General features: G+C 31.9%; 2 protein-coding genes and 1 long non-coding RNA gene across 5 annotated transcripts; 2 read left to right on the forward strand and 1 right to left on the reverse strand.

The window, feature by feature from the left end:
• Positions 1-2,204: 2,204 nt before the first annotated feature.
• Positions 2,205-15,422, reverse strand: LOC111416819 (zinc finger protein 271-like). 2 transcript variants are annotated; one of them, XR_002706609.2, is made up of 9 exons: positions 15,162-15,422; positions 14,399-15,106; positions 14,228-14,335; positions 6,564-6,738; positions 6,119-6,506; positions 5,871-6,066; positions 3,314-3,481; positions 2,471-3,258; positions 2,205-2,409 (listed from the first exon to the last, which is right to left on the reverse strand). XR_002706609.2 is itself a non-coding variant. In XM_023048926.2 (8 exons), the coding sequence occupies exons 1-8, from the start codon at positions 15,309-15,311 to the stop codon at positions 2,611-2,613; spliced, it is 2,541 nt and encodes an 846-aa protein (XP_022904694.1). In that variant the 5' UTR covers positions 15,312-15,422; the 3' UTR covers positions 2,205-2,610. The 2 variants fall into 2 exon arrangements, 1 of the variants encoding a protein (XP_022904694.1); XM_023048926.2 differs by having other exon boundaries at positions 2,205-3,258.
• Positions 15,423-15,721: 299 nt separating this feature from the next.
• LOC111416831 (small integral membrane protein 8) lies at positions 15,722-16,452 on the forward strand. 2 transcript variants are annotated; one of them, XM_023048935.2, is made up of 3 exons: positions 15,722-16,037; positions 16,091-16,290; positions 16,359-16,452. In XM_023048935.2, the coding sequence occupies exons 1-2, from the start codon at positions 15,801-15,803 to the stop codon at positions 16,244-16,246; spliced, it is 393 nt and encodes a 130-aa protein (XP_022904703.1). In that variant the 5' UTR covers positions 15,722-15,800; the 3' UTR covers positions 16,247-16,290; positions 16,359-16,452. The 2 variants fall into 2 exon arrangements, with proteins under 2 accessions (XP_022904703.1, XP_071052981.1); XM_071196880.1 differs by lacking the exon at positions 16,359-16,452 and having other exon boundaries at positions 16,091-16,340.
• A 7,160-nt stretch (positions 16,453-23,612) lies between these two features.
• LOC111416803 (uncharacterized) lies at positions 23,613-25,454 on the forward strand. The gene is made up of 2 exons (XR_002706604.2): positions 23,613-24,232; positions 24,285-25,454. It is a non-coding gene; the product is annotated as an uncharacterized lncRNA (long non-coding RNA).
• The last annotated feature ends 1,039 nt before the right edge of the window (positions 25,455-26,493 follow it).

Consider the following 26,493-nt stretch of genomic DNA (forward strand, 5'->3'; position numbering starts at 1 on the left):
ACACATCAATACAACATGTCAAAGCAATACAATTTAAATATGTAGGTGCAATGTAAAACAAAACATATACAGGCTGTTTAGAAATTAGCGGATAATGTACTTGTGTATGTATTCTTCGTTAGGTTCTAAAGCGACAATCTTATTTTTAAAATGTTGGACCATGCTTCATACCTCTTCATGAGGTTCTCAAATAATCCATAAATAATCATTAGTATTCAATATCTGTTGATACATAAGATGTTATTTAAAATAAAAAGAATTTTGAAAACTAGTTTTTTTGTTAAAGTTATTTTCTTTAGCTTTAAATTTCGTTTTTCACATTTTTCATTTTCATATCTTCATGAAAAACACATTTGGCAATATAGTAGAACAACATTTAGCATTAAGATTTTCCCATTATCTATTATCACATTATCCGCCAATTTCTAAACACCAAATCAAGTGTCACGAAAAAAAATAATATTTTTTAAAACTTTGCTTTGTGATTGGATATATTTGCAAAACATTTAGGTAGCAAAAATGTTGATCGGACAGAAATGTGAAAATATTTGATGAACTTGTAGCTGTTCTGGATTCTTTAATAGAAGAATATACCGAAAGCTTAGGACCGGGAGTGATACCCAGTGAGCTATTCAATCTACTCAGGTAACGTTAAATTAAGATCAATTAATCTGTTCCTGGTTCCAATTGGTTTCACTATTACTGGAGTGTTTCTTATGTTTGCCTACTTTTTTGTTTATTTGTTGTTTTTTGCTTAGAAATGCAATAAATCAATAAAGCTATGCAAAAAGTATAACAATTTCAGAAAAGTCGCATTTATAGATGTATCAACTTTTGCTTCCTCCTTTATTACTGCCAAATTTAAAAGTGGCCTCTAATGGTACTCCACTTCTGGTCTAGACTAATCTGTGCAAACATTTGCTCACAACGTGGTCGGTGGTTGGTTTATAAACCATATAGAAATTGCTTAATTTCTTCTGCCGCATCCTGTAAAAGATTTGTTCGTAGAGCAGTTCTCGTTTTATATCCAGTCATCTCAAATAATATACTCACGTGTCAATAGATTGTTTGCATTATTTGAAATGTGCGAATGGAACTTCAAACCAGTTAGAAACTTTCTGACAGGATTGTACAACAAAACCTATTGTGTCTCTTTAATAAATATGATATTTATCATTACTATAATGATAGCTGTAGTTAAATATAGACCACAGAAAAAACAATAACATAGTTTCATGCCCAAGGATCCACAGTTTTTCGACTTTATTCAATTCCATCAAAGGCGACCATTTTAAAACTTTAAAAAGCCATATTCATTGTATAATCAAAAGAATATTAAATATTTATAGATAGATGTTATAAGTGAAAAATAAGGTAATTTAGATAAACATACTTTTTAAGTATAAACAAAACATTGAAAGATTTTTTTAAAATACTTAACCCATGTGGCGACAGCAACAAATTTTTGCCATTGTTTTTCCACACTATCTTCATTATTAATTAAAATTTAGCCTTACAGTGCTGGCGCCCTTTCCGTGCCGTGTATGACGGATCCAATCCCCAGGACTTATTCTTGTTACACTGCTAATTATTTTGATATTTTGGCGACTAGTTCTGATGCTTATTTGCCTCTTCCATCAGATATTAATGCATATTCTATTATCATCATATTTTTCTAATTTGAAAAAGAAACATTACTTCTGGAATATATAAAATCAAAAATATTACAAAGTTACTTCTGACATTATGCATGTGACAAACACAAATAAAAATTACTGTGAGCCACATTCTAGTACTCATTTCGGGTTTGTTCTTATCTCAGATTGATTGATCCAATCGATCATCATGGTGCACACTTGAGGTCAGAATGGCATTTTTATACTTTTTGGAAACATATGACTTTTTTCTCCTGATAAATGAAAAACTAAGCCATATTTGCGAGTTCGCCCTTTTGAATGTAAATGGTATTTTTTCCAGATAAACCCGTCTTTTCCGACGAATCCAATGACGTTTTACCACTGGAAGCACATTGTTCGCAATTCATTGTAGAAAAGTTGACACCACTATAGTGTTGTAACTGTGTGAACAAGTACTATACTAAAGCCAACATATTTGTTAATTCGAAGTTCACTCAATTCTAGTAAGGTCTTAGTACATAAAAAATCTATGTAACTTATGTTTTATGTAATGAAATTACTATAAAATAAATTAAACAATTTATTTATATTTAAAATCATACACACATAAGTATTGAATTCAAAGCGGAAAAATATATAGTAAAAAATTAGGTTTAAAGGATCTTAAAAGTAACATAAAAAATTGATAATATCTGTATTAATAACTTTTTCTGTGTTAAATATATTTAGGTGTGGTTTTTTTGTCCAAGTATTGTCAAAATTATCCCTCTCTCTAAAAATCATCAACATTCTAAAATCTAACAAGAAAAAAATTTTATAACCCAGAAACTTACACGTTAATAAATTTCTGAATTCCAAAATGAGTTCTTGCAAGATTAACCATTTTGTCTGTATACGTAAATATTTCGTTTCTCCGAATAAAAATTTACATTTATTATATCGTATTTTTTTAAAAAATATATTATTATTATCATTAATATGATTGGTACGTAAAGCTATTAGTGTAAGTTGTAGGCGTTTGCACGTCACTTGCGTACGTTTGGAATGTCCCGTTATTTTCTGGTTTTAATGGGGCCACACCCGGTTCCGCTTTATAACTTTGTACTTCCTCTTTCATTCCCATATCACCACCAATTACCCCAACTCCACCATCTTCATACGTTATACTAACATTACTCATCGTTATTTGTTGTTCTTGTCCAATTTGTTGTCCATCCTGTATTTGAACGTATACATTTTCAGCTATAATTGGAGCTACGACAGGATTATGAACAATCATTGGACCAACCCCTTCCGCTAATAATTCTTCTTCTTCAAGGGAACGTTTTTTGCCGTGAGTTTTAAATCGAATTGGTGCTGGTTCTCCAACTGGTGCAACAGGTTCTACACGATGCCCTCCTTTTAGATCTGGTGGAATCTCTTTCCAATGTCCTGTTGAACGTTTGTGCGCTTTTAATTGTCCGGATTGAATAAACCTCGCCGGACAAACTCCACAAGCGTATGGACGAGAACCTGTGTGTCTACGCATGTGTAATGCTAAATCGTTTGATTGTGTAAAAGCTCTTCCACATAAATTACAAACATACGGACGTTCACCTGTATGTACTCTTGTATGTCTAAGCTAAAAAAATCATAAATATAGTAGATGATTTTGAAGAGAATAATTTTTTTCTAACCAGTTTGTTACTTTTGTTGAATGCTTTTGAACACATAGTGCATTTATATGGTTTTTCACCCGAGTGAGTTCTTTCGTGACATTTTAAATCGTGAGATCTTGGAAAACCTTTACCACATTGATCGCATTTGTATGGTCTTTCTCCTGTATGTCTACGCATGTGTACTATCTAAAAGTGTTTATAAAAATTACACAGGGGAATAAGTTCTGCAGCATAAGTTTATGGAGGCAATTCAGCCTATACATTATTTCCTTTGAATTGACTCTGATTTCCATGATAAATCGTTCTATAAAAAATACAGGTATTTTTACTAACGTTTCCTCGTTAACATGTCTTTTTCGAAGTATAATAGCACCTTGTTCATAATTTTTGAGTGTTAAAAAATCCCAATAGATTATATTATTTAATTTATTGTTACAAAAAGTATGTAAGAATCTTATGAATTGCAAAAAATATTAATGCTGGCACGGAGTTCAGAGAAAATAGAGGTGGAAAAATAAACTGCTGAAGCAAAGAGAAGTGATTTAAAGTTTATAGGAAACTTTAAAGGGGTTAAAAGCCATTACAATAGGGCAAAGTCCAAGAGGTTATACTTGAGCTCTACTCTCAATATAAATAAAATGTTAAAAATGTATAATGAAAGTGTGGACCACCACCTTCAAGTAAACTATTTGCTTTTCCACAAAATATTTTCAACTAAATTTAATTTAGGGTTTGGTTTATCAGCAACCGAGATTTGCAGTTACTGCGAACGTTTTAAAGCATTATCAGCAAAGTGTTCAGAAATTAAAAATAAATCATTGAGCGATCTCAAAATACATAGAGTAAGAGCTAGGCAGTTTCACTTAATGATGAAGGAGGAAGAAGAAGGTGCTGCATCATTTTGTTTGATCTACATCAGGTTCAGCAACTTTCGAAACTTCCTATTCAGGAATGTTTCTACTCACTACAGATTGGAATGTATGCACTTTGCATTGTTAATTTGAAAAGCTCGTCACTTCACTTTTACATGTGGGTTGAATCATCAATGCGGCAGAGGCTCAAATTCAACTGGTTGGGCAATTTTACATTTTTTAAATAGTAATGATTGGGCTGGTGTACGAAAAATTAGATTCTTCGCTGATGGCTGTGGTGGCCAAAATAAAAATAATCATATAATCACCACGTAACCTTAAAGAAATCGCAGTAGTTTTTCCAGTGACTGGCAATTTTTATCTCCCAGCAGATAGGGTCTACGGAAGAGTTGCAAAGTTAAGAAGGCATGCAGAAATTCTTTTACCTGAACATTACCACGAAATTTACAAAAAAAAAATTGGAAAAGTACACATATTTGGAATAAATTGGCAAGCTTATGATATGAACAAAAAAAGAGGTTATTCAAGAAATTTACGAACTATAAGTCCAATACAAGTCAAGTTAAATTTAAATGTGAGATGCACTACAAATTCGAAGATCTGTTAAAAGCTTTTATAATACTAGTAAAACACCTTAAAAAGTTAAACGCTGTCGAGTTATCATTACTGGATTCTGTAAGAGGAATTGCGCAGGATAAAGTGGAGGCTGTGGATGATCTACTAAAGAAATGTTTTGGGGAAGACTGGATAAGGAACGTTATCTTTACTGAACAACATGATGACGACGATCACTTATGTGATTGCTTAGAAGAAGATTGTGAACTAAAACATTAACTCACCACCAAGTCTTAATCTTTTGTCTTAATCTATGTAAAAGTTTACATTTTGCATTTCGAATATACGTTTTCTTACGTTACATTGTTGTCATTTTAAAACAATGTTTTTTTCTTACAGCATAAGATAACTTTTGGTTTCTAGAAAAAATAGCAAAAAAAAATTTTGCTTTCAAAACGCAAAAATTTACAACTTTTTTTCTAAAATGCAACATATACACATATATATATTTTATGAGTAATTATTTGTGTCTAAAAAGACTAATGCAATAACTAACATATAAAAAGAAAATAGCATCATTACATTTGGGGTAACATCGTCACAAACTGTTCTGGTTTTCTCAAAAAACACGCGCTTTGTAAAAAAGCTCCTCAAATGCTCCAGAATTTCCAAAAATTAGGAGCTAATATGAGTGTCAAATAGCATTATTTGCGGTGATTATAGCGAAGAACAATGGGAATGATTTAATCAGGACATCAAGGCTATGGAAGAAAGATATCAAGACCTTTGGGATGGCCATATGATGTCAGACTGCTGCTGGAAGTTGCAAGGAAACTGTCCGGACCAAAAACAGCATAGAAAATCCCATACAAACATTTTTCTTAACTCTTATTGACACGTTTTTGTTTTTTTGGTATCATTTATAGCACTTTGTTTATTTGAAATCATTTGATAATAATAAAATAAACGTTTTAAAAATATTCTCCTCTTTTTAAAATTTCATTCCCAGTATGTAGGATTGCCCTTATCTTAAAAAATAGAGTCAATTCAACAAAAATATTATTGACTAATAAACCCCATGCCACAGAATCAGTGTTGCCCTGTGTTATAGAATCTAATAGGTAATTATTATTTATGTAATAGCATACCATATTACTTGAATTATTAAATTCTTTTCCACAATATATACATAAATGCAATTTGGCATTATCTCTTTGCCCAGAATGAATCCTTTGATGAGCCCTAAGATTATCCAATCGATTAAAAGCTTTTCCACACTCATTACAAATATGTCTTTTATCCTGTTGCAAATGTAATTTGATATGCCTTGCTAAGTGATCAGATCTAAAACAAAAAATTTTACAATTTCCTCCATACAATTACAAAAATCCCTAACCTTTGAAATACTCTCTCACAAACAGAACACTTGATATCCAATTCCAATGGATTTAAATGAATTTTTAAATGTCTAATGAGATGTTCACCTCTCGTATACGTTTTGTTACAAACCGTGCAAGTGTACGGTTTATCAATATGGTCCTCTTTCATGTGTTTCGATAAAAATTCTTCACTGGCAAACGCTTTGTCGCAACGTTCGCATTTATGAATGAGTACATTGCGATGAAGGGTCATGTGGCGCGTTAAATGATTCGAACGTACAAATTTTGCGTTACAAACGTGACACATATGAACTTTACGGGGTTTTGAATTAATGGATCCGTCTTCTTGATTTGGATCTAAATTATCTGTTTCATCTAAATTACCCAAATCGCTATCAGCCGATTCTAAAAAAAAATTAAAAGGAAGAAATTTGAGAAACAAAATAACAACATAAAACAAACCAGTTTCTTCTTTATCGCGAAGACCACCTCTCGTCGATGATTTTCTCTCGTTTTTCGCTACAAGAATACTTAGAGGGGTGTCGCTATCATCGGAGATTCCATGTTCTGTTTGCATATGGTGTGTAAAGCTTTTTTTATATTTAAATTTTCTATCACAAAATTCACATTGCATTACCTAAAATTAAAATCAAAGAACGAATTGATTTTAGGTATAAAAAAAATATGGAAAAATTCAAGAATCATCATGTGGCTTAAAAATCGACGATTTTTTGTGATCAAAAAAAATTTTGAACATACCGAAAAGCACATTAAAGTTTCGATGCGACGTCACGTTTTGTAGCGTCAAAAGCAATGTTAACCATGCATTTTCCTATTAAAGTTATTTTCACTAAATTAGATGAGATGAGATTACAACGTATATTTACGGATGAAACACCCTTGTTTCTCTTAGGCTTTCGATGCATAAAGTCGACTCTGATGATAGACTCTGTGTTAATACTAGAACTAACACTACACGAAAACTAGAAACATTCGGATTTAGTCGCATGTCTCTCAAGACGGCTAAACCCGAATGATTCTGGTTCTAGGTCGTGTGTTCTCGCCACTATCACTAGAATTAGTGATAGTGCTAGTGTAAAACTAGAACTAGAAAGTCTAATGTTTCTAGTTCTAGGTGTAGTGTTAGTTCTAGTTTTAGTTCAATAAAAATTTGCAACATAGTGATATCTTATGCTAACTAGCGCTACCTACCAATGTCACAAGAACTAACATTAAACCTAGAAGTAGAAACATTCAGATTTAGCCATCATAAGAGACGCACGGCGAAACGGAATGTTTCTAGGTCTAGTGGTAGTTCTAGTGATAGTGTAAAACTAGAACTAACACTAGATCGAGAACTAGAAACATTCGGATTTAGCCGCACGTCTCTCAAGACGACTAAACCCGAATGATTCCAGTTCTAGGTCTCGTGTTAATTCTAGTGATAATGCTAGTGCAAAACTAGAACTAACACTAGACCTAGAACTAGAAACAGTCTGAAGACGCACGGCTAAAGCCGAAACTTTCTAGTTTTAAGTCTAGTGTTAGTTCTAGTTTTAATTTAACAAAAATATGCAACTTAGTGATATCTAGTGCTAAGTAGCGCTATATAGCACTGTCACTAGAAGTAGTATTAGACCTAGAACTAGACGGCTAAACCCGAATAATTCTATAGCTATTATGATGATTTTTAATTTGATTCTGCCACTCTATTTCGTTCACGTGACCATATTCCTGCCATACACTTTAACATTTGAGGTTATAACTCTCGCCTAATCCGGTTTTATATCGTATTCGTTTTAATTTTTAATGTGTACCAAATTAACTTGTGATTGTATTTGATTATTCGAGGATTTTTCCGTTGATTTAAAGTGCCATAACATATTATTTTAGTCGTGTCTGATGACGACTCTGCGGTGAGTCGAAACATATGTAGCACAGATCCTGAATAGTTAATAAAAAAATTTTCATCTTCACATCTATCTTCCTTTATCGAATAATTCTAGTTCTAGGTCTTGTGTTAGTTCTAGTGCAAAACTAAAACTAACACTAGGCCAAGAACTAGAAACATTCGGATTTAGCCGCATGTCTCTCAAAAGGGCTAAACCCAAATGATTCTAGTTCTAGGTCTTGTGTTAGTTCTAATGATAGTGTAAAACTAGAACTAACACTAGACCTAGAACTAGAAGGTGTTGGGTAACCCAACCCGGAATTTACAAGGCACCCTCTGCTCCATGCCCAATCCGACATTTGAGAAATTCGCACTGGTTTAAATGTTAATTAACCCAACTCAATGTGGAAGTCTCACAAAATTCTGAAATAAATCAGTAAATTAGGTGGATCCGAATGTAACGTTTAAAGAGGGGGGTAAGGCATCAGGTATAGATTTTAGGTTATCTTTAGTTTATAGATAGCAAACAACGACATTTTAGTCGTTGTGTATCGAAAATCTAAGAAACAATCGTATTTCACCCGAAAATATGCGTTTCAACCAAATGTGCTGCGAAAATATACACTATCTCAATAAAGTCTCCATACAAATTAAATTTTAAAATTTCTACAAATAAATTAAAGAAGATAAGTACATCTCCAAGATAATGAAAAACTTGTTAGGATTGATAAAGAAATGTAAGGAATTCAAACTGTAACATTTATTTCCAAATTGAACGTTTTTGGGATTTATAAAAAAATAAATACAAGAAAAAGCGTAAATTCTACGCACAACGAGTCTTTGTACACTGGCTACCTTAAATAATTCTCTCACCAGTCTTAATTGTTCTCGCAAAAAGACTACTATTATACGATATTTATTAAAAATGAGTACCAGAAACAGCCAAATTTCACAAAGGATTCGAGATTTGATTGTTAGGAAATCACTAGGTGAAATTAGTAAAATAGTAAAAAAAGCACATTCGTCAGTGCAGTATATTATAGAAAATTACAATCAAACGGGGACCACAAAAATACAGCTTCGTTCAGGGCTTCCTAGAGTATTGAGTGTTCGAAATGAACGCGCACTATTAAATAAAGTGCGTGAAAATCGTTGATGAACTAAATTATGTATCTCAAAGGACAGTAAGTGCACAAACAATTAGAAATGTTATCTACAAAAACGGATACCATGGCCGCATACGTAGGAAGAAAAATACATTTCTAAATACGACGAATTTTGCAAATCAGTAATTTTTAGTGATGGAGCAAAAATTAATTTATTCCATTGTGATTCGCGCATTAAGGTTTGGCGAAAACGTAACGAAACATTCAAACGAGAAAATTTGTGCCCAACAGCAATATCTATATGGAGTTGGTAGTGTTTTCTTGTGGGAGTGTATGTCAGCTGGTGGTGCAGGCAAAATGACATTTATAAATGGTATCATGGATAAACGATATTACCTTGATATTTTAAAAAACAATCTATTAAAAAGTGCTAGAAATTTTAGGATTGCGTGATCATTTACTTTTCAAATCATGATCCAAAGCAGACGGCAGAAGTTGTGCGCTTGTGGCTGCTATATAATGTCCTTATCAATTACATACCCCTCCATAATCCCCAGATCTCAATCCCATAGAATAGTGTTCTTCAACCTGTGTTCCGCGGAACTTTAGGATTCCATTTGTTTAGTCGCTTATATTCGACGAAGACGATGCACATTGCACTTTAACATTTAAATAGTTTTAAATACTTGGTGTATAAGTAGATTTTTTGTTGTTTAATTCTTACAAAGGCAAGCGGTAGGAACTTAATTATTTTATAATAAATTGTGCTTTGGTTGAACATAATGCAGAATTGGCTTCAAACTGGCAAATTGGAATCAAAATTAGAAGAACAAGCTTCTTGTTCTCTTGAAAATTCGACCAGTTTTTCGCCAACGTTATACCCGAATTACCCAAATAAATCCGGATTAACAAGTTGAGAAAAACGAAAGTATGGTGAAGATTGTATCAATTTTGGATTGGCGATAAAAATGAGCCAAATGGATTTTGTGTAATATGTGAACAAGTAGTGAACAACAGCAGTTTAAATCTTGCAAAGTTCAAACGTCATTTGGAAACTAAACATCCGACTTTAAAAGGTAAAAGCGAATATTTTAAAAGAATATGTATTGAACTAAATCAGAAAAGGAATACCTTTGATGATAATAAATATGTACTAAAAGCATCGTATTTAATTAGTTGGCACATAGCTAAACAAGGCGAAGCTTATACCATAACAGAAAAATTGATTAAACCTTGTGGAAAAGATTTAATCACCTTCATCATCGACGAATTAAAGACATGTTAGGTTTCTGCGAAGCGGTACTAGTGAATCGTTTAAAACACGCGAAAGATGGCTTTACTTTACAAATGGATGAATCTACTTTTAAGCTGCACGAGGTTCTCAATGACGCCGTTAAAGTGGTTAATTTCATCAAATCCATACCAATAAATGCCAGGGTATTTACCCTATTGTGTGATGACCTAGGAAGCTTACATAAAAATCTCCTTCTTCATACTGATATAAGATGATTATCGAGGGGAAATGTCATATCTTTTTATCTCAACGTGAATTTAACTGGCTTGCAAAAGACATTTTTGAAATAATTGCAATAATTTAAATTGGGTTAAGAATCCTTTTAATGAGTGCAGTGGTGTGGTTACTTCTCCAATTAAGGAAAGAGAGCAACTTATAAATATATGTACCGACACAATATTAAAATCTACATTTGCACATGATGGCATTGGTCCATTTTGGATCAAATTAATGGATGACTACCCGGAAATTTACTAACGCGCCGTAAAAGAATTGATGCCTTTCGTAACAATCTATCTCTGTGAGAAATCCTTTTCCGCATACGTCGCTCGACTTGATGCTGAAAATGACATGCGTCTCCAATTCACTTCGATCCATTCAGATATTGATAAATTGTGCAGTAATAAACAAACACAACAAAGTCATTAATATACAGGGTGATTCAAAAAACCGCTGACAGACTTCTAGGGCAGATAATACATCAAAAATTAAGATGAAAAGTCTTAATATATATGGGGTCGCAGATACCTCCTTAACGAGATATAGCGGGTCAAAGTTTCTTTAAAATTAAACATTATCTGCAATAAAAAGCCCTTTTTTTAAAATATTTTCAACTCCACTGCTAATTTTGTCAAACGGGCAGTATTTTCGTGTAAAGTGATCAATTATCTATCAATTGGTTTCTTACAAAACTTTGATTAAAGCAACAGTTTTTGATTGAATTAAAAAATGTTCTACAAACGTGTTTTTCTTAAAAACTATTGCTTTGATCAAAGTTTTGTAACAGACCAATTGATAGATAATTGATGGACGCAATGGAAATAAAATATGAAGCAGATGATTGGAGATTATTTATTGACAGTTCAAGAGTCAGCTTAAAAGCGGTTTTGCTGCCAATGAAAAACCTTCGGTTCTAATCGCGTATAGTAGAGAAACGAAAGAAACATATGAACATATGTGGCACATATGCTGCGATTTAAAAGTTGTAGCATTGCTTTGCGGTCTTCGAAGCGGCTATATAAAATGTATGTGGTTTTTGTGCGATTGGGACACAAGATTTACTGGAGACCAATATGCAAGCCACGAATGGAAACATAGAGAGCACAGCAGGTTAGAAGTGGCTAATACTATTCGTGAAGCTCTGGTGCCGAAAGAGAAGATATTGCTGCCTCCACTGCACATTAATCTTGGAATTGTTAAGAATTTCATCAAAACTGTCGCCAAACGAGATACAGTTTTCTTGTGTTTGAAATTAATTTACCCGAGACTCAGCGAAAGTAAAATTAAAGAAGGTAGTTATAATAACATTCATTTGTTCAATTTCGTGGAAAATTCCAACTTTTCCAAACATACTTCTCATGATTTTCTATAGCAATAAATTAATTTTTTCCATCAGGCGTACTAAATGGTCCAGATATACGAAAGCTTATTAAAAGTGACGCATTCAACAATATTTTGATTGAGGCTGAATTGGATGCTTGGAACGCAATTAAAAAAGTAATAGAAGGCTTGTTGGGAAAGCATCGTTCTAGCAACTACAATGTTTCTGTCGCAAGGATGTTAACATCGTTCTCGAAAATTGGTGTCCACATGTCCTTGAAAATTCACTATTTACATCATCATCTGGACTACTTCAGCAGACAATTGGACACTGAATCTGATGGACAAGGCGAACGCTACCATCAAGTTGCTATGCCATTTGAAATTAGGTAATATCTATGAGATTTTTTTAAACTCATTTTAATAAAAAAATAAATCAGATACAGAGGAAAACAGTCGCCCAGTGCAATACTTGCGGAAATTTGCTGGTGGAGTACACATGTCTTCGAAGACATGGATTATCCTGATGATGAAGAATTTCCAGAAGTTGCAGTAGGATCAGCAATGGAGTCACATGTTGACATGATGTGTGGCTTAGAAACTGATGACAGCGAATTTTTATATTCCAAATAAATATTGTTCTCTCTCTAATATAGTACTACTATATTACTATATGTATACTTATATTAGAATACTCTTTTATAGTTACAATTCTAGAGAATTTTTTTTTTTTTTTGAAATTTGACAATTTTTTGAAGATTTCAGTCGATAAAATTATTCGAACTTAATTTTTTACATGGATATATTAATGAAAATTATTTATTTAAGCCTTAGCTAAGCCTTAATCTTTGCTGAAGAATGAAATGAGAAATCATCAATGATTCTTGAGTTATAACTGAAAAACTAAGCAAACAAACATCAAGATAAGGAAAGAAATATAAAAGGTCATAAAAAAAAAGTTTGGCCTGGGAACGTCAAACCCTTTGGAGGTTTTACTATATTGACCTAGTACTTTCACCCTGACTTAAAATTTTTCACCCCCCAGAATAGCTGTTGCACTGTGTTATCTGCAATATACGCCATTGCTCTCTACTCGTGTAAAGTGATCAATTATCTATCAATTGGTCTCTTACAAAACTTTGATTAAAGCAACAGTTTTTGATTGAATTGGCTATATCTCGCCAACGAGGCATTTGCGACCCCATGGATATTAAGACTATTCATCTTAATTTTTCATGTATTATCTACTCCAGAAGTCTGTCAGCGGTTTTTTGAATCACCCTGTATGTAAATACTTGTTTTTCTTTGTATTTATCTATTACTATGCTTATGACATAATTTATCTTTTTGTTTGAATAAATACAAGTTAGATACTCTTGTACACAGGGTAATTCAAATTCGACCCCCACCATTGGGATCTCAGAAACCATAAGAGATACAGAAATGGTTAAACGGGGGCAAAGTTGCATAATAGCGCTCATCATTTTTCAACAAAGTTTTTGGATCTAGTCGTTTTAGTTTTTAAAATATGGCCGAAAAACAAAAAAAATAAAAGTTTGTAAAAGCTAGTTAATTTTATTCTAATGACAAAGAATAATGTCACTTTCGAAGTATTCTTCATAAGCATTGTTTGTTGGTTTCTATGGAAACACTTAGCGCACAAGTTACAGCCTCCTAATAAGATATTCGTTTTTTTTTAAATAATTCAATGTTTTTTTAAATGAAATACACTGTGTGACATATCATTGAAATCAGAATTAATTATCCTATTTTTTGGTGTGAAAATCAAATATGGCGTTCATAAGAAAAAATAAACCTGATGATAGTTTCATGAAAACGAAACGTCGGAGAAAATTTCTAGTTGTGTTATTACATTTTTTATAAAAAGTTGCGTCAAGAATGTTTTTTCAGATTCACGAAAAAACGAAAAATAAAGAAGTTATAGACAGAAAACGCAAAAGTAATTTTTTTGTTTTTCGGCCATATTTTAAAAACTAAAACGGCTGGATCCAAAAACTTTGTTGAAAAATGATAAGCTCTAAGATACGCAACTTTGCCCCCATTTACCCATTTCTGTATCTCTTACAGTTTCTGAGATCCCCCCTGAATTACCCTGTATATGCTTAGCAGGGTTGATGATGTCACAAAAAGTGACGTCACGTCGAAACTTTAAAGTGTTTTTTTTGGTAAGTTTTACACATTTCCGCATTTTTTTTTTATTTGCAACGGCTTACTAGAGTGATTTCCCGTCGATTAAAAAAAAATTGACGATTTTTGAATTTTACCAAAAATATACCTTTCTATCCCTTGATTCATGCTTAACTGATGTTAATTTTAATTTCTTTTTATGCGAAGACATATGACGTTTTAAATGATTACTTTTTTCGTAAGCTTTATTGCATATCTAGAATTAAAATGATTTAAAACAGAATTTAAAAGTTTTCAATTCCAAATCAATCTTTTTTACCTTACAAGAAAATAAACTAATTCCTGTATGTCTCCGTAAATGCACTTTTAAATCTTCCAAATTAGCTAAAACTTTTGCACAATGTTTACAAGAATATTTACCATCTTCATCGGGTTTTACATCATCAAGATCACATTCATTCTTAATTTCTGTTTCATCTTCATCATCATCATCACATTCCTGTTTTATACAACCATCATTTTGTTTCCTATGTTCTTTCATATGGGTATCTAACGAAGATAAAGTGTGAAATCTTAATTCACAATGAGTACATGGAAAATTATCTCCTTCAACATTAACTTCATGATCTGTTTGTAAATGTTTAAATAACAAGGCTTTAGTGAATTTTTTATTACATATGTGGCAAGTTAATAAAGGTTCTTTTGTATGTCTTTTCATGTGGAGTTGATAACCATTTTTTGAACGAAAATTTTTGTTGCAAAAATCACATTTTAAATGAACTTTTGATGATTTGGTCTTGGGTGTGTATTGGATTTCCGAGTCTGTGGATACATTATCTGCATCATTATAAAAATCATCAATATCAACATCCGGTTTGACCTCAATATCTTCTCTTCGTTGCTGGTTGGTCAGTTCACGTAATGTATTGTCAGCTTTTTCACATTGTTGCTTAAAAAGGTAAGCAACAGAAAGTTTGTCTTCACAGATTGAACATATTCTTTTAGGTAAACCATCTTCAACATTAACCTACAATTAACATAATTAAGTTGTTTTTAGAATAAATTGAGTGTTTTTGTCTTACAACAACGGAGGCACAGGCCATTAAAACGTCCGCAATTAGAAAAGTTTGATCAATCATGCAGTTTTCAAAAACATTCTTGGCCTCAGGAGTTTCGGTCATACATGACCTACATATCTTATCCATGGACATTTCCACACCGTTATGTATCATTTCTAATATTAACCGAAATTAAAATATTTAATAATTACATCTTGAACTGACCAAACATACAAACGACTGTAGAAGACGTTATTTTAGGGATATTTAGTGAATTTTTAGAGATGTTGTGGTATCAATCTTTTGCAGAAAAAAAATAATGAGAAGCTCACTTCACACTTATTTCCTCGTGTAAACGAACGCCACCTAGGGATTAATAAATATACTACATTCATCAACAAAACATTGATTTTAAGAAAATAGGATACCATAAAAATATTGAAAAATAACTAATTATTATTAGCAATACGAATATAAATTAAAATTCTGTACAATTGTGCTGTACACAGTTAAATTTAATTTTTCCGCTGTTTGCTTTTTTTGACGAAACATTAAAAAACATAAAAAATAAAATACCCTAGAAAACAAAATATTTTCAAAATTTCTTTTGACAATTTTTCAAAATTTATGCTGTTCTGTATAAAAACCAAGTAACTTCTCAATATGAAATACCTATTAATTTCAAATTCACTTCACATAATGTCCTCTTTAATGCCGTCACATGAATATAAAAAGCCTGGGATAAAAGTGAGGTTAACTGTCTTAATGCCAAGTCAATCCGAATTAGAAGTAAAAAGTGTTATGAGTAAGAAACCAGAATCAAAACCGGGCGATGGAATTCGATCCCTACAAACGTCCAAACTGTTTAGAACGTTAAATTTTGAGCTGTATATGAAACCAGTAAGTTTGATAATTTTTTATTGATGTCATTTTTGTTATACAATAATTTTCAGAATGCTGTTATCATGGGTTTAGGTTTAGCTTGTATGGGAGGTGCCCTCGCTTACATAGCATACATGCGTTACCAATGGGAATCGATGGGATATTACAGTGCTGTAACTGCCGATGGCCAAGAAACCTTTTTAAAGAAAAAATCTAAATGGGAATAACAAATTTTCAATTATGTGTGTAAATATTATGTAACATTTTTTAGGTAATTATTAGTTTTTTATTGCAATACATTAAATTGAATTAAAACGTAAATTTAATTGTTATTTTTAGCTGAGCCCCCTCCTCGTAGTTATACTTCCTGCAAATCAAACTTGTATTTTCCTATGCTATTGAATAAAAGATGTCGCCACACACTTTTAAAATACTTTTCCTTTTAATGTTTCAAATCACTGGCATGATACATCTAACACAGTTCAAGGATATAATACATCATATATTACAATATGATATATTATAATTGAAAATATTTACTTGGATAACAAGATTCAAGCAAAAAAAAAGTGGCGAACTAACAAAACAGATAATAATAATTTTTTATATAGCAACATGTTTACTTGTTTAAACATGTCATATGCACAGCATGCTACAGCCACTTCCCCTCCTATAAAAATTTATAAAAAGAGGAATGTGGTGGACAAAAAAAATTTTTACTTAAAAATTTTTAAATTTAATGGGCTGGATTACTACTCGTTTTTCTCGGGAGCGAACAAATTGCAGAAAATGTTCGTATTCAGTCTGAATACGAACACCTAGTATTAACATTAAATGTTAATGTTTGAAAATAATCCCTGCAAGAAGCATCTTAACTTTACCACATAAAAGAGAAACCGATATTTTATGTACTACATAGCATAACCAAAAAGGACGAAAGCCTCCGAAGATGGCGTAGATCGCCGAAACGCGTCAGGCAGAGTGTAAAACTTAATATATCAATAAAAGCATAAATATATGTTTAATTATTTTCACAGTTAATTCTTGGTTATTTTTGAAAATGACGAAATATTTTGGAAATGTTTTTACTACTTTAAATGGGCCTACATATCTTGGGGTTAAAGAGAAATAATGGGATATTGAATCCCATTAATTTTGACAAAAACAAATTTTGAATTGTATAAATCTTTATGAATGAATGGTTTTTGTTTTGAATGATAAATTGTTGACTGGTTTCAAACAAGAGAATGTTTCTCGTAAGCTAGAAAGCAATGGATCAGATTCCAAAGGATATTGATTATTAATAAAAAAATCTCCAGGAAGCCTAAGTGGTTTACAATATACTAGTTCGGCAGATGAATAACCTAGATCTTCCTTAAGAGATGATCTGAGGCCTAGGAGAACCAAGGGAAGATCATTGTTCTACCTCGTAGTGTTAACTCTGGCAGTGATGACTGTTTTTAAAGAACGATGAAATCTTTCAAAAATTCCGTTACTTTGGGGATGGAAGGTGGATGTATGAATTTGACGTGTTCCTAGAAAAATGTGAAATTTTGAAAGGAGTTTTGAGTCGAATTGTCGTCCCTGATCATGGGTGATAGTGCTAGGAATGCCAAATCTACTGAAATAATGCCGAAACAAGTATTCGCAATAGAAGTAGAATTAATATCTTTGAGGAAAAGCTTCTGGTCAACGCGTGAAACGATCCACAAGTGAGAGGACCGACCAAATCAATGTGAATATGATCAAATCTTAATTTTAGTATCGGAATTTTGGTAATAGGTGATTTTGTATGTTTGTGAACTTTTGCTTGTTGACATTGCAAACAAGTTTTTGTCCATAACTGAATGTGTTTTCTCATGTGAGGGCAAAAGAATCGTGTTTTGATGATGTGTGCAGTTGCGTGAATATCAGAATGTGTTAAGTTTATTGAAAATTGTTTTACGAAATTTTTGTGTACATCTGAATGCGAAGGTTATATTTAGTAGTTTGTGTGTTTGAGTATTGTTTTTTTAGTAAATATGTTAATTCTGTATCATTAAATTGTGCGTTTTTTTAAGTTTATGTGTCAGCAGGGTACTGTGAATTTAGAGAATCAATATTTATTCTGGACTACGTGTCCGCTACAATGTTTGATTCTCCTTTAATGTACCTGATATCTAATGTGTATTGTGTTATGTAACTAAGATTGGAATTGTGTTGATTAGTGGTTTGTAGTCTGTGTAAACCACAAATTGATGTCCATGGAGAAAATGTTTAATGAATTTGATACTAGTGTAATTTGCTAACAATTCTCTGTCAAAAGTTGAATAATTTATTTGGCTTGAAGAAAATTTTCGAGGCAGAAATGCTAAAGGTAACGTTTTATTGTCTATAGTCTGTGATAAAACTGCTCCCATGCTTTTCCTTGAGACATCTGTCGTCAGTGAAAGAGTAGCTTCTAGTGATGGGTGTGCAACAGTGTCGGATTTTAATAAAAGTTCTTTGACTTTAGTGAAAGAAATGTCGTTATGATTTGTCCAGATGTAAAGGAGCTAAAATGTTTGGCAAAAATCTGTGATAAAAATTTTTCATTCTTAAGAATCGCTGTAAATGTTTAAATGTGGTTGGTTTTGGAAATTCAGTTGTGGCTTTAACCTTAGATTGCGAAGATCGAATGCCTTCTGTAGAAAAATGATGACTTTGAAAATTTAACGTTTTATGACCTCGATTAAAAATCAAAATAATATCAAATAATATTTATTTGAAATAAAAATATTCATGTAGGAATTTTAGGAAAAAAATAAGGCAAACAAATTTCTGCAATCATAAATATATTTATAAATGGAATACAGTGAATCATCTCCTTGCGGACACATCTATTAAGCAGACAAATTTTCTGGAACTAAACGTTGTTCCGTTCGTTTTAGTGCGAAACTAAATGGCGTCAGATGCAAATCCCCGGATCAACTCCTCGAAAGGATCAACATCTACCTTTAAGAGGTTATGTATGTATGTATTTCTTCTACTGGTCAGGTTTTGGAGGTAACATAGTTTCTTTTGATTCTATTTCTTATTATATATCTTCACTCTTCAGGTCCATCGAACTGCCCCGTGGTTTGACAATTTATGAACACACACAGTAACAAATGTGTATATGGACAAATGTTTACATATACAAGACAATAATACACTCTAAAATAGATATGAAACAGTTAATGATTCTGTTAAAATGATTTGTTAGCAATCTACCAGAGGGATAAAACCCTTATAAACTATATAATCGCAAAAAGGAATATAGCAATATCAAAAAAATCCTTTTAAGGAAAAAACGGACACTTTAAAAATTTCTGTTCATCACTCAGTCGTCTGACACCATTAAATCAGATTTGGCAGAAGGTTAAGGTATATAATCAAGTAGTTTTTGTCCATGTTAGACAACAAACAGACAATTTCGAGTGGACAGTGGAATTTATGAATACGATAGCACTCTTCCACTCCCCATCATTAGAAGAAATTCAATTACAAAATACCGAAATCATAAATATAGACTCATCCGGATGTACTGAACTAATAACCATGAAAGAATTTGAAAACTTAACAATAGAAAGCACACACCTGCCTAACCTTGGTGGCTGGGTATGGATAAGGAAATAGAAGAGTTGGTGAGAAATTGCCAAAGATTGCCAAATGAGTAGAATCAACCAGCAAAAGCGCCAATCCATCCGTGAGAGTGGGCAAAAGCTCCATGGTCGAGAATACACCTCGATTTTTGCGGGACCAGTTAATGGGAAGAATTTTTTGGTCGCCTATTCAAAATGGTTAAAAGTTCGACAAGTTTCCGGACCATCGGCACATGAAACAATAATAGTTCTGATGGAATTATTTGCATGGATTACCAGATCTTGTGGTATCAGATAATAGAACTCCGTTCACGTCTAAAGAATTTAAAGAATTTCTTCAGAAACCTAATTAGAGAAGCTTTAATTGCAGCTTACCATCCTAGCAGCAATGGTCAAGCTCAGAGACTAGTGCAAGAATTTAAACAAGCATTAAGGAAAATGTCAGGTGAGAATTTACAAGTATTAATGGCTAGATATCTTTTAGTTCAACACATTGGATCACCAGAAGAGATGCTCATGGGAAAATTATCATGTCCATTTGACCGAGTCAAACCAGATTTCATTAAGAACATGAAGAACCAAGCAAGAAGAGAAGTATTCAACAACACCGCCAAGAATGTTTACGTTAGATGATCATGAGATCGTATGGATCACAGAAAAAGTAACCAAAGTTATTGGTCCACTTAGGTATAAAGTCAAAACAACATAAAAGACATGTGGACTAAATGAGAGTGAAGAGGCCATGGTTAGAAAATGCAGAAGCAGACCCATTATGGGAAGAAGAAGCAGTTGCATAACCAACTGAACCTTTGATTGGGACAAATGAAGATAAATCACTACAAAAAATACTCAAAGATTTCTTAAAATACTTAATTTAACATTTTGCTTACATCTAGGGAGTTTAAAATTCCTGTTATGGAATTTCAATGTATGAAATAGTCTTAATCTAACAAATAATTTTAAAAGATATTCTAATGGAAATTGTGTACATACAAATGAATGATTAATATTTCTCAAATTTTCTAAAAACAATTTACAAATGCCCCTTTTACATAACAATATTGAGTATGTATTATAAAATGATTCTTCCAATTTAAAAATATAGTTCAAAAATGTATTGTTGGGCACAGTTAAGCTACCAAACATGTTTGTCCCTAAATTACTATCTAACAACATTCTCTGGCACCTGTCACAATTGTGCACACTTAACACTTTTTTACATAAATAACCACATACATACTTAAATCCATTTTGTGTTGGTAGTTCTTGTGCCCTATAATCTGTGTCAATCTGAATACCGTCGTATGGTAAAACTTCTGGAGTTTCTACAAACGTGTTAATGTCGGCCATATTGATGTCTTTAATTTTAATAAGAAATGTGGCGAAATCATCTGAGCTTTTCTCATTACCAGTGTGAAAATACTTTTGACAAAATAATTTACGGAATGCTCTCTCAAATTGTATTGGTGTTGGATTGACATAATTGCCGCCTTGCGTCCGAACTTGGCCAAAAAAATGTTCAAGACAGTCTTGATTTATATACCTAGTTGGAATGCTCTCATGTGAATTCTTCAACAAACTCCATAATTTTTGTATTCCTTGAATAGTTACCAGCCAACAATTTAAAAATTTGATGCAGTTTGTTACATCATTACCAATAGAATCCACTATTTTTATGTTCCTAATAAAATCGTTCATTTTGTTTAAAAAGTCGTCCTCTTCTCCCTTATATGTTTTTGAATTTAAAATATCAAATAATTTATTGAATTTTTCAATTACTTCAATAGTCCCAATACATTCGTTCGAAATTACATCTAAAGATAGATAAAGTTCTAAAGCACTTGCGACAGTGTTGCTAATAACAGGGGCGGCAAGATTTACATTCTTTTTTTGAAAGTTTGTGGGATTTATATGTGCTTGTGTTAACTTGGGCGCTAATCTAATTCTTTGAAATGAATCCCTTTTATAGAAATTTTCTATGAAACTCCAGAAAGTTTTTTTCCCATCAAATACAAAATGGTGTTTTAATAAATTATTTTTAGTTGCATTCAAGAGGTGTGGGGTATCAAAAATAAACGGTATTTCTTGCCCATTTATTAAAATAAAAGGGTTTTCAGGTGTTATTTTGAAATTGTTATGCAGTTGAATACAATTTCTTCCTATATCAGTCACAATGCATCTTACTTGTAGGCCTACATTCGTCAAATTATTAACGCATTCTTGGATTGTCTCATGAAGGAACGTTGCTGTGCTTGATCTTATAAAAAAATATCCTAGGGGCAGTTTCCAGTTGCTATGAATACCTCTTATCATGAAGACATTAGCCTTATGTGCTGAATAATTTTCTCTATTATTGTTTCCTAAATCTGCTACTCCAACAACCTCATCTCTACCAATGTGATAAAATAAATGTTCTTTGAGTGATATTTCGTCGATACATAAGACACAGTCTTTGTCTATATTGGACATGAAAGCAACCTTAAGTTTTAAGGCGTTATAAAGTTCTAAATTGTTTAGTCCAGGCAAAAATTTTATTAATTGTTTGGTAAATCTTCTTAAAGTTCTTGGTGAAGGTAAATAAAATAAGGTTTGTAAGAATTTATAAGAGTGGGGTCCCAAAAAATATAATTGCATGCTAAACTTTTTGTATGCTTCTGTATATATTCTTCCTTTTGATGTAATATTAGACAATCTCGCCTGGACCTTCACAAACTTTGCCAAGTCTTCTGGTAAAAATTGATCACAACAATTGTCGAATTTTTCCATTGTGCACAATTCATCAGTAGCTTCAGAGAGCATCCCTCTCACTTTTACATTTTCTTTTTGATGATTTTTAAGTGAATTTCTCAACTTTCTTTTATGTGGTGTATCTGATGACAGAGAAATATTTGTTTGGGTTTGGACATATATAAATTAAATAGTCAAAATATTTATATAAAGCAAATATGTGATTATTATAGTAATCAATAGTATTTAATACTTTAAAATATTACAATACCTGATGTAGTACTGGAAGTGGATGGAGCTGACAAATCCTGGGTTGAATCAGAATCCACTTCAACAAATAATGGGCTGAATAAAGATTCTAAAAAATAATGAATTGTCATAATGATAAATTAAGTAAAAGTATATTTGAATTTACCTGATAACCATTCATGTGATTCATGAGATTCTATACATCTCTCTCTAGATGGTCCTGCTTCTATAAGATATTTAAAGATTAGTATAGATGTTAACAATGGACTACTCTGATTTATACCTGATAATGACTCAAATAATGGTAATAAAACATTGCCTTTTGAAGTGGTAGGTGTATCTAAAAAAATCCAAAATAAAGTTTTAATAAATGGTTTAACTATATTAAAAATAATTACCTTTTAAGACACCAGTTTTATGAACAGGTTTTTCCTCTGTTTCCATGATGTTAAATTTGGTGGGAACTGCTGTGGCCAATAACCTCCTTGTGTGCTGATCTCTGTACATTTTACCTGAAAAATGCAAATCACATACAGAAAAATTATTATGTAGATGTTCGACAGGTTTGTTTTGCAAATCTAATCTATCACACGCCTCCAACCACCGAGTTGCTCTGAAAATAATATTAATATGTTTAATTGCAAGAAAAAAATAATAATAAAACTTGTTTACCGTTCTGGATTTTTTGGTACATGAAAAAAGCTGATACCTTCACTCACTTTTGATCTACAACCCTTCACCATACAACTAGGATGCGACCCTTTTTTATCCATTACTACTTATTGTTGCTATAAAACACAAAATATACTAAACTATGTCGAAATAGTATTCTAAATAGCTAATGGAAAATTAAATTACTAAAAATAAAATACTAAATAATGTTAATAATATCAATACAAACTATGTTAAGAACGAAAAATAACACTACTCTACGAACAAGACAAAATAACAACAATAAACTAATAACGCTAAGATAAACGCAGCTAAAATCGCAAATGAATACACCAAAATAATCGCACAGGTTGTAAGAATAAGCGTTAAAGCAAATGTGAGGTTGTTTTGGTTATTTTAAAATAACCGTTGGTTATTGTGAAGCCCTATTCTTATTGGATAATTTACCACCAATAGCAGCAATAGCACTATAATATGGCGTCAGATTTGGCGGGATACCGCTAGTGTCACTTCCGCTTCCGTCACTTCTGGTTATTCTGTGCAGTCTGAAAGTGAAAAAAATGAAAGTGTATGTCAATTACGAAGTGATATTTAATATGTTTAAACATAAAATCCCCATTACGGCTGCAATATGTGATCTTGGAACTGTAAATGTAAAAGCTTTTAAAGACCTAGGATCAAGAATTTCGACTCTACTCTTTATTTATGAAGGGCGGACTATTCACAAGTTGATTCACAATATCTTTGATGTGCCCGGTTTATTAAAAAGTACACGAAATTTATTCAAAAAGTACAATGGATGGTTACCATCACTGATACACCTCTAGTTTTTTGAAGCCTTTACAAATTAAAAGATTATTACTTTTCATCTTTACAGCACAATGCTATGGAAGTTAAAATTGCAGCATAGACACTCAGCAGAAGCAGTTCAATATATCTTTACCAGTTAATAAGAGCAAAAAGGTAACATTATAAAATAATGTGACACATTTTATTACTTGTTTGTTTGTTTCAGACATACTTCCAGCATGAGCAATGGCAACTGTTGTAGATATAGACAACAATATAAACACTTCAGTTAGAGATGTTATGTTATAAAATAAATGGTCAAAATGACTAGGTGTTTTATTTAACCAGAATAGAGTAATGGAGATTTTTGAGGAATCATAGGCAAAGTGTACAGAAACTACCAACTCAGTTAGGATGGCTACACATCTTAAAAGGATTTAGCAACATTTAGAAAGATTTACAATCTGCCGGTCTTGAATCATTTCGTCAAAGGTACCTAAACCAAGATGTGCTACAAAATTTCTTTGGTTCCATCAGATCCAGTTGTGGATGTAACGAAAATCCTACTGTAACTCAGTTCATAGGCGCATTTAAAACACAAGTAGGGAATGATTTGGCCAAAGAAAATTCAAAAGGAACTAATTTGCAAGGAAGGCTTGTCTCTGGAGCTTTTGAGTAATTTTAAAGAATTTTTAGAAATACCAACACCACAGACAATTACAGAAGAAGAACCTACAACAAGGTCCTTGCCAGAAGTATTAACTTCAAATGACATTCAAGATTTAATTTCTTCTAGAAGTGACCATTCATTATCAGTTGCATATGTGTCAGGATATACTATTGTGAAGCGAATTTTCAAATCCTTTAATTGTCTTTTTTTTTTAATGTCTATTTTAACATCTGATGACTTGTAACCATTTAATGTTTTTATTTTATCCATCAGAATCTTCAGTAGTTACAGTAGGTCTTGCAATCACAGAAGTACATACAGGAAATGCAAAAACATAACGAATATTTGTAAGGAATAAGTTTCTACATACATAAATTTAATTTTATTAGTATAAGTTTAATTTTTATGTTCCGCTTTGTCTTATTTATGGTCTTGATCGCTCTGTTATAATTTATTCTGATCACTTAAATATTGTTCCTTTTCACTTTGTTACAATTCTGGTCTTGATTCCTCTGTTATAATTTATTCTGCTCAATTAAATATTGTTCCTATACGTTTTGTCTTAATTCTGATGAATTTTGCTAGGTTTGTTATTGTTTTGCTCACTTTAATTTAAGATTAACTTTAAGTTATAGTAATAATAATAAAGCATTAATTAAGTTTCAAATATTTTTGCACTCTAATTGATACGAACAGAAACAAATAAAAAGACATATTAAAGTTTTATATCAGTTGTTAGTTTGGAAATAATAATTATTTTATAAAATAATAATTATTTGCAATACACAAATCGCGTATTGTAATACCAATACTGTGATGTTGGTTGTATACAGTGTGTTAATTAATTATCGTACCCGACGTCATCATGCAAATATGCAACCAATATCACAATATTGGTATTTCAATACGCGATTTGCGTATTGTACTGTGATCTTACAATGATGACGTCGGGTACGATAATTAATTAACACACTGTACAGGATGGTTCAAATTCCATGTCCGAATAGGCTAACTCGGAAACTATAAGAGATACAAAAAAAGTAGCTTACATGTCATGATCTCGTTTTTCGAGAAACTGCTAATGCCGAAAACCTCATAGCGCTATCGTCTTTTGTTTTTCCCCTGGAGGCCAAAATTGAAAATATCGTAAAACCAATAAGTGCAGTTATCTTGGTTATTATTATAGGTGGAGTATTATAACTACGACATTATATGGACACTTTTTTACAGAGAATATCATGACATATTAAAAAAAATTTTTTCGGTTTTAGATTTTGAGATATCATGAGAATTTTCGTTTTTTTAAATGGAAACAACCACTGATTATTCGCTTAATAAATTCGTTATTTTCTTCTGATTACAAAAATATAGGGTTCGACAGGTCTATTTCTTATTGTTTTAGAATAAAACTAAAAATAAACTTTTTTTATAAAATTTCCATCTAGTGTCGTCGAGGAAATTAAATTTACCTTAGTTTCCTGTAAGTTACGGGGCGGTAGGTAAAATCTGAAAAGTTAACAATTAAATACGAAGATAACTTCTGGTGTTTAAAAACAAATAATTTTTTAATATGTAACATTCTAACATGTCAAACTTTTTAAAATTTTCGTAATTGATCTTAAAAACGGGATTTTTAAAGTGACATTTCAGAAAATTTTTTAATACAAACAAATGTTGCTATGTTTATTTGAATTAAAAAAAAAACATATGAGCGCCATCTATCGATAGTTTATTAAGTCATTTAAAAATAATATTAAATCGTAAT

The sequence above is a fragment of the Onthophagus taurus genome, chromosome 6 (assembly GCF_036711975.1).
Source record: "Onthophagus taurus isolate NC chromosome 6, IU_Otau_3.0, whole genome shotgun sequence".
NCBI lineage: Eukaryota > Metazoa > Arthropoda > Insecta > Coleoptera > Scarabaeidae > Onthophagus > Onthophagus taurus.

Excerpts from the sequence above, each read along its gene's own strand:
- LOC111416819 (XM_023048926.2), bottom strand. The coding sequence starts at position 15,311 with ATGATACATAACGGTGTGGAAATGTCCATGGATAAGATATGTAGGTCA. Across the intron at positions 3,482-5,870 it reads TTAATAATTCAAGTAATATG|ATAGTACACATGCGTAGACA; the intron begins GTATGCTATTAC and ends AAACACTTTTAG. Across the intron at positions 3,259-3,313 it reads TCAACAAAAGTAACAAACTG|CTTAGACATACAAGAGTACA; the intron begins GTTAGAAAAAAA and ends TGATTTTTTTAG.
- LOC111416831 (XM_023048935.2), top strand. The coding sequence starts at position 15,801 with ATGAAATACCTATTAATTTCAAATTCACTTCACATAATGTCCTCTTTA. Across the intron at positions 16,038-16,090 it reads TTGAGCTGTATATGAAACCA|AATGCTGTTATCATGGGTTT; the intron begins GTAAGTTTGATA and ends AATAATTTTCAG.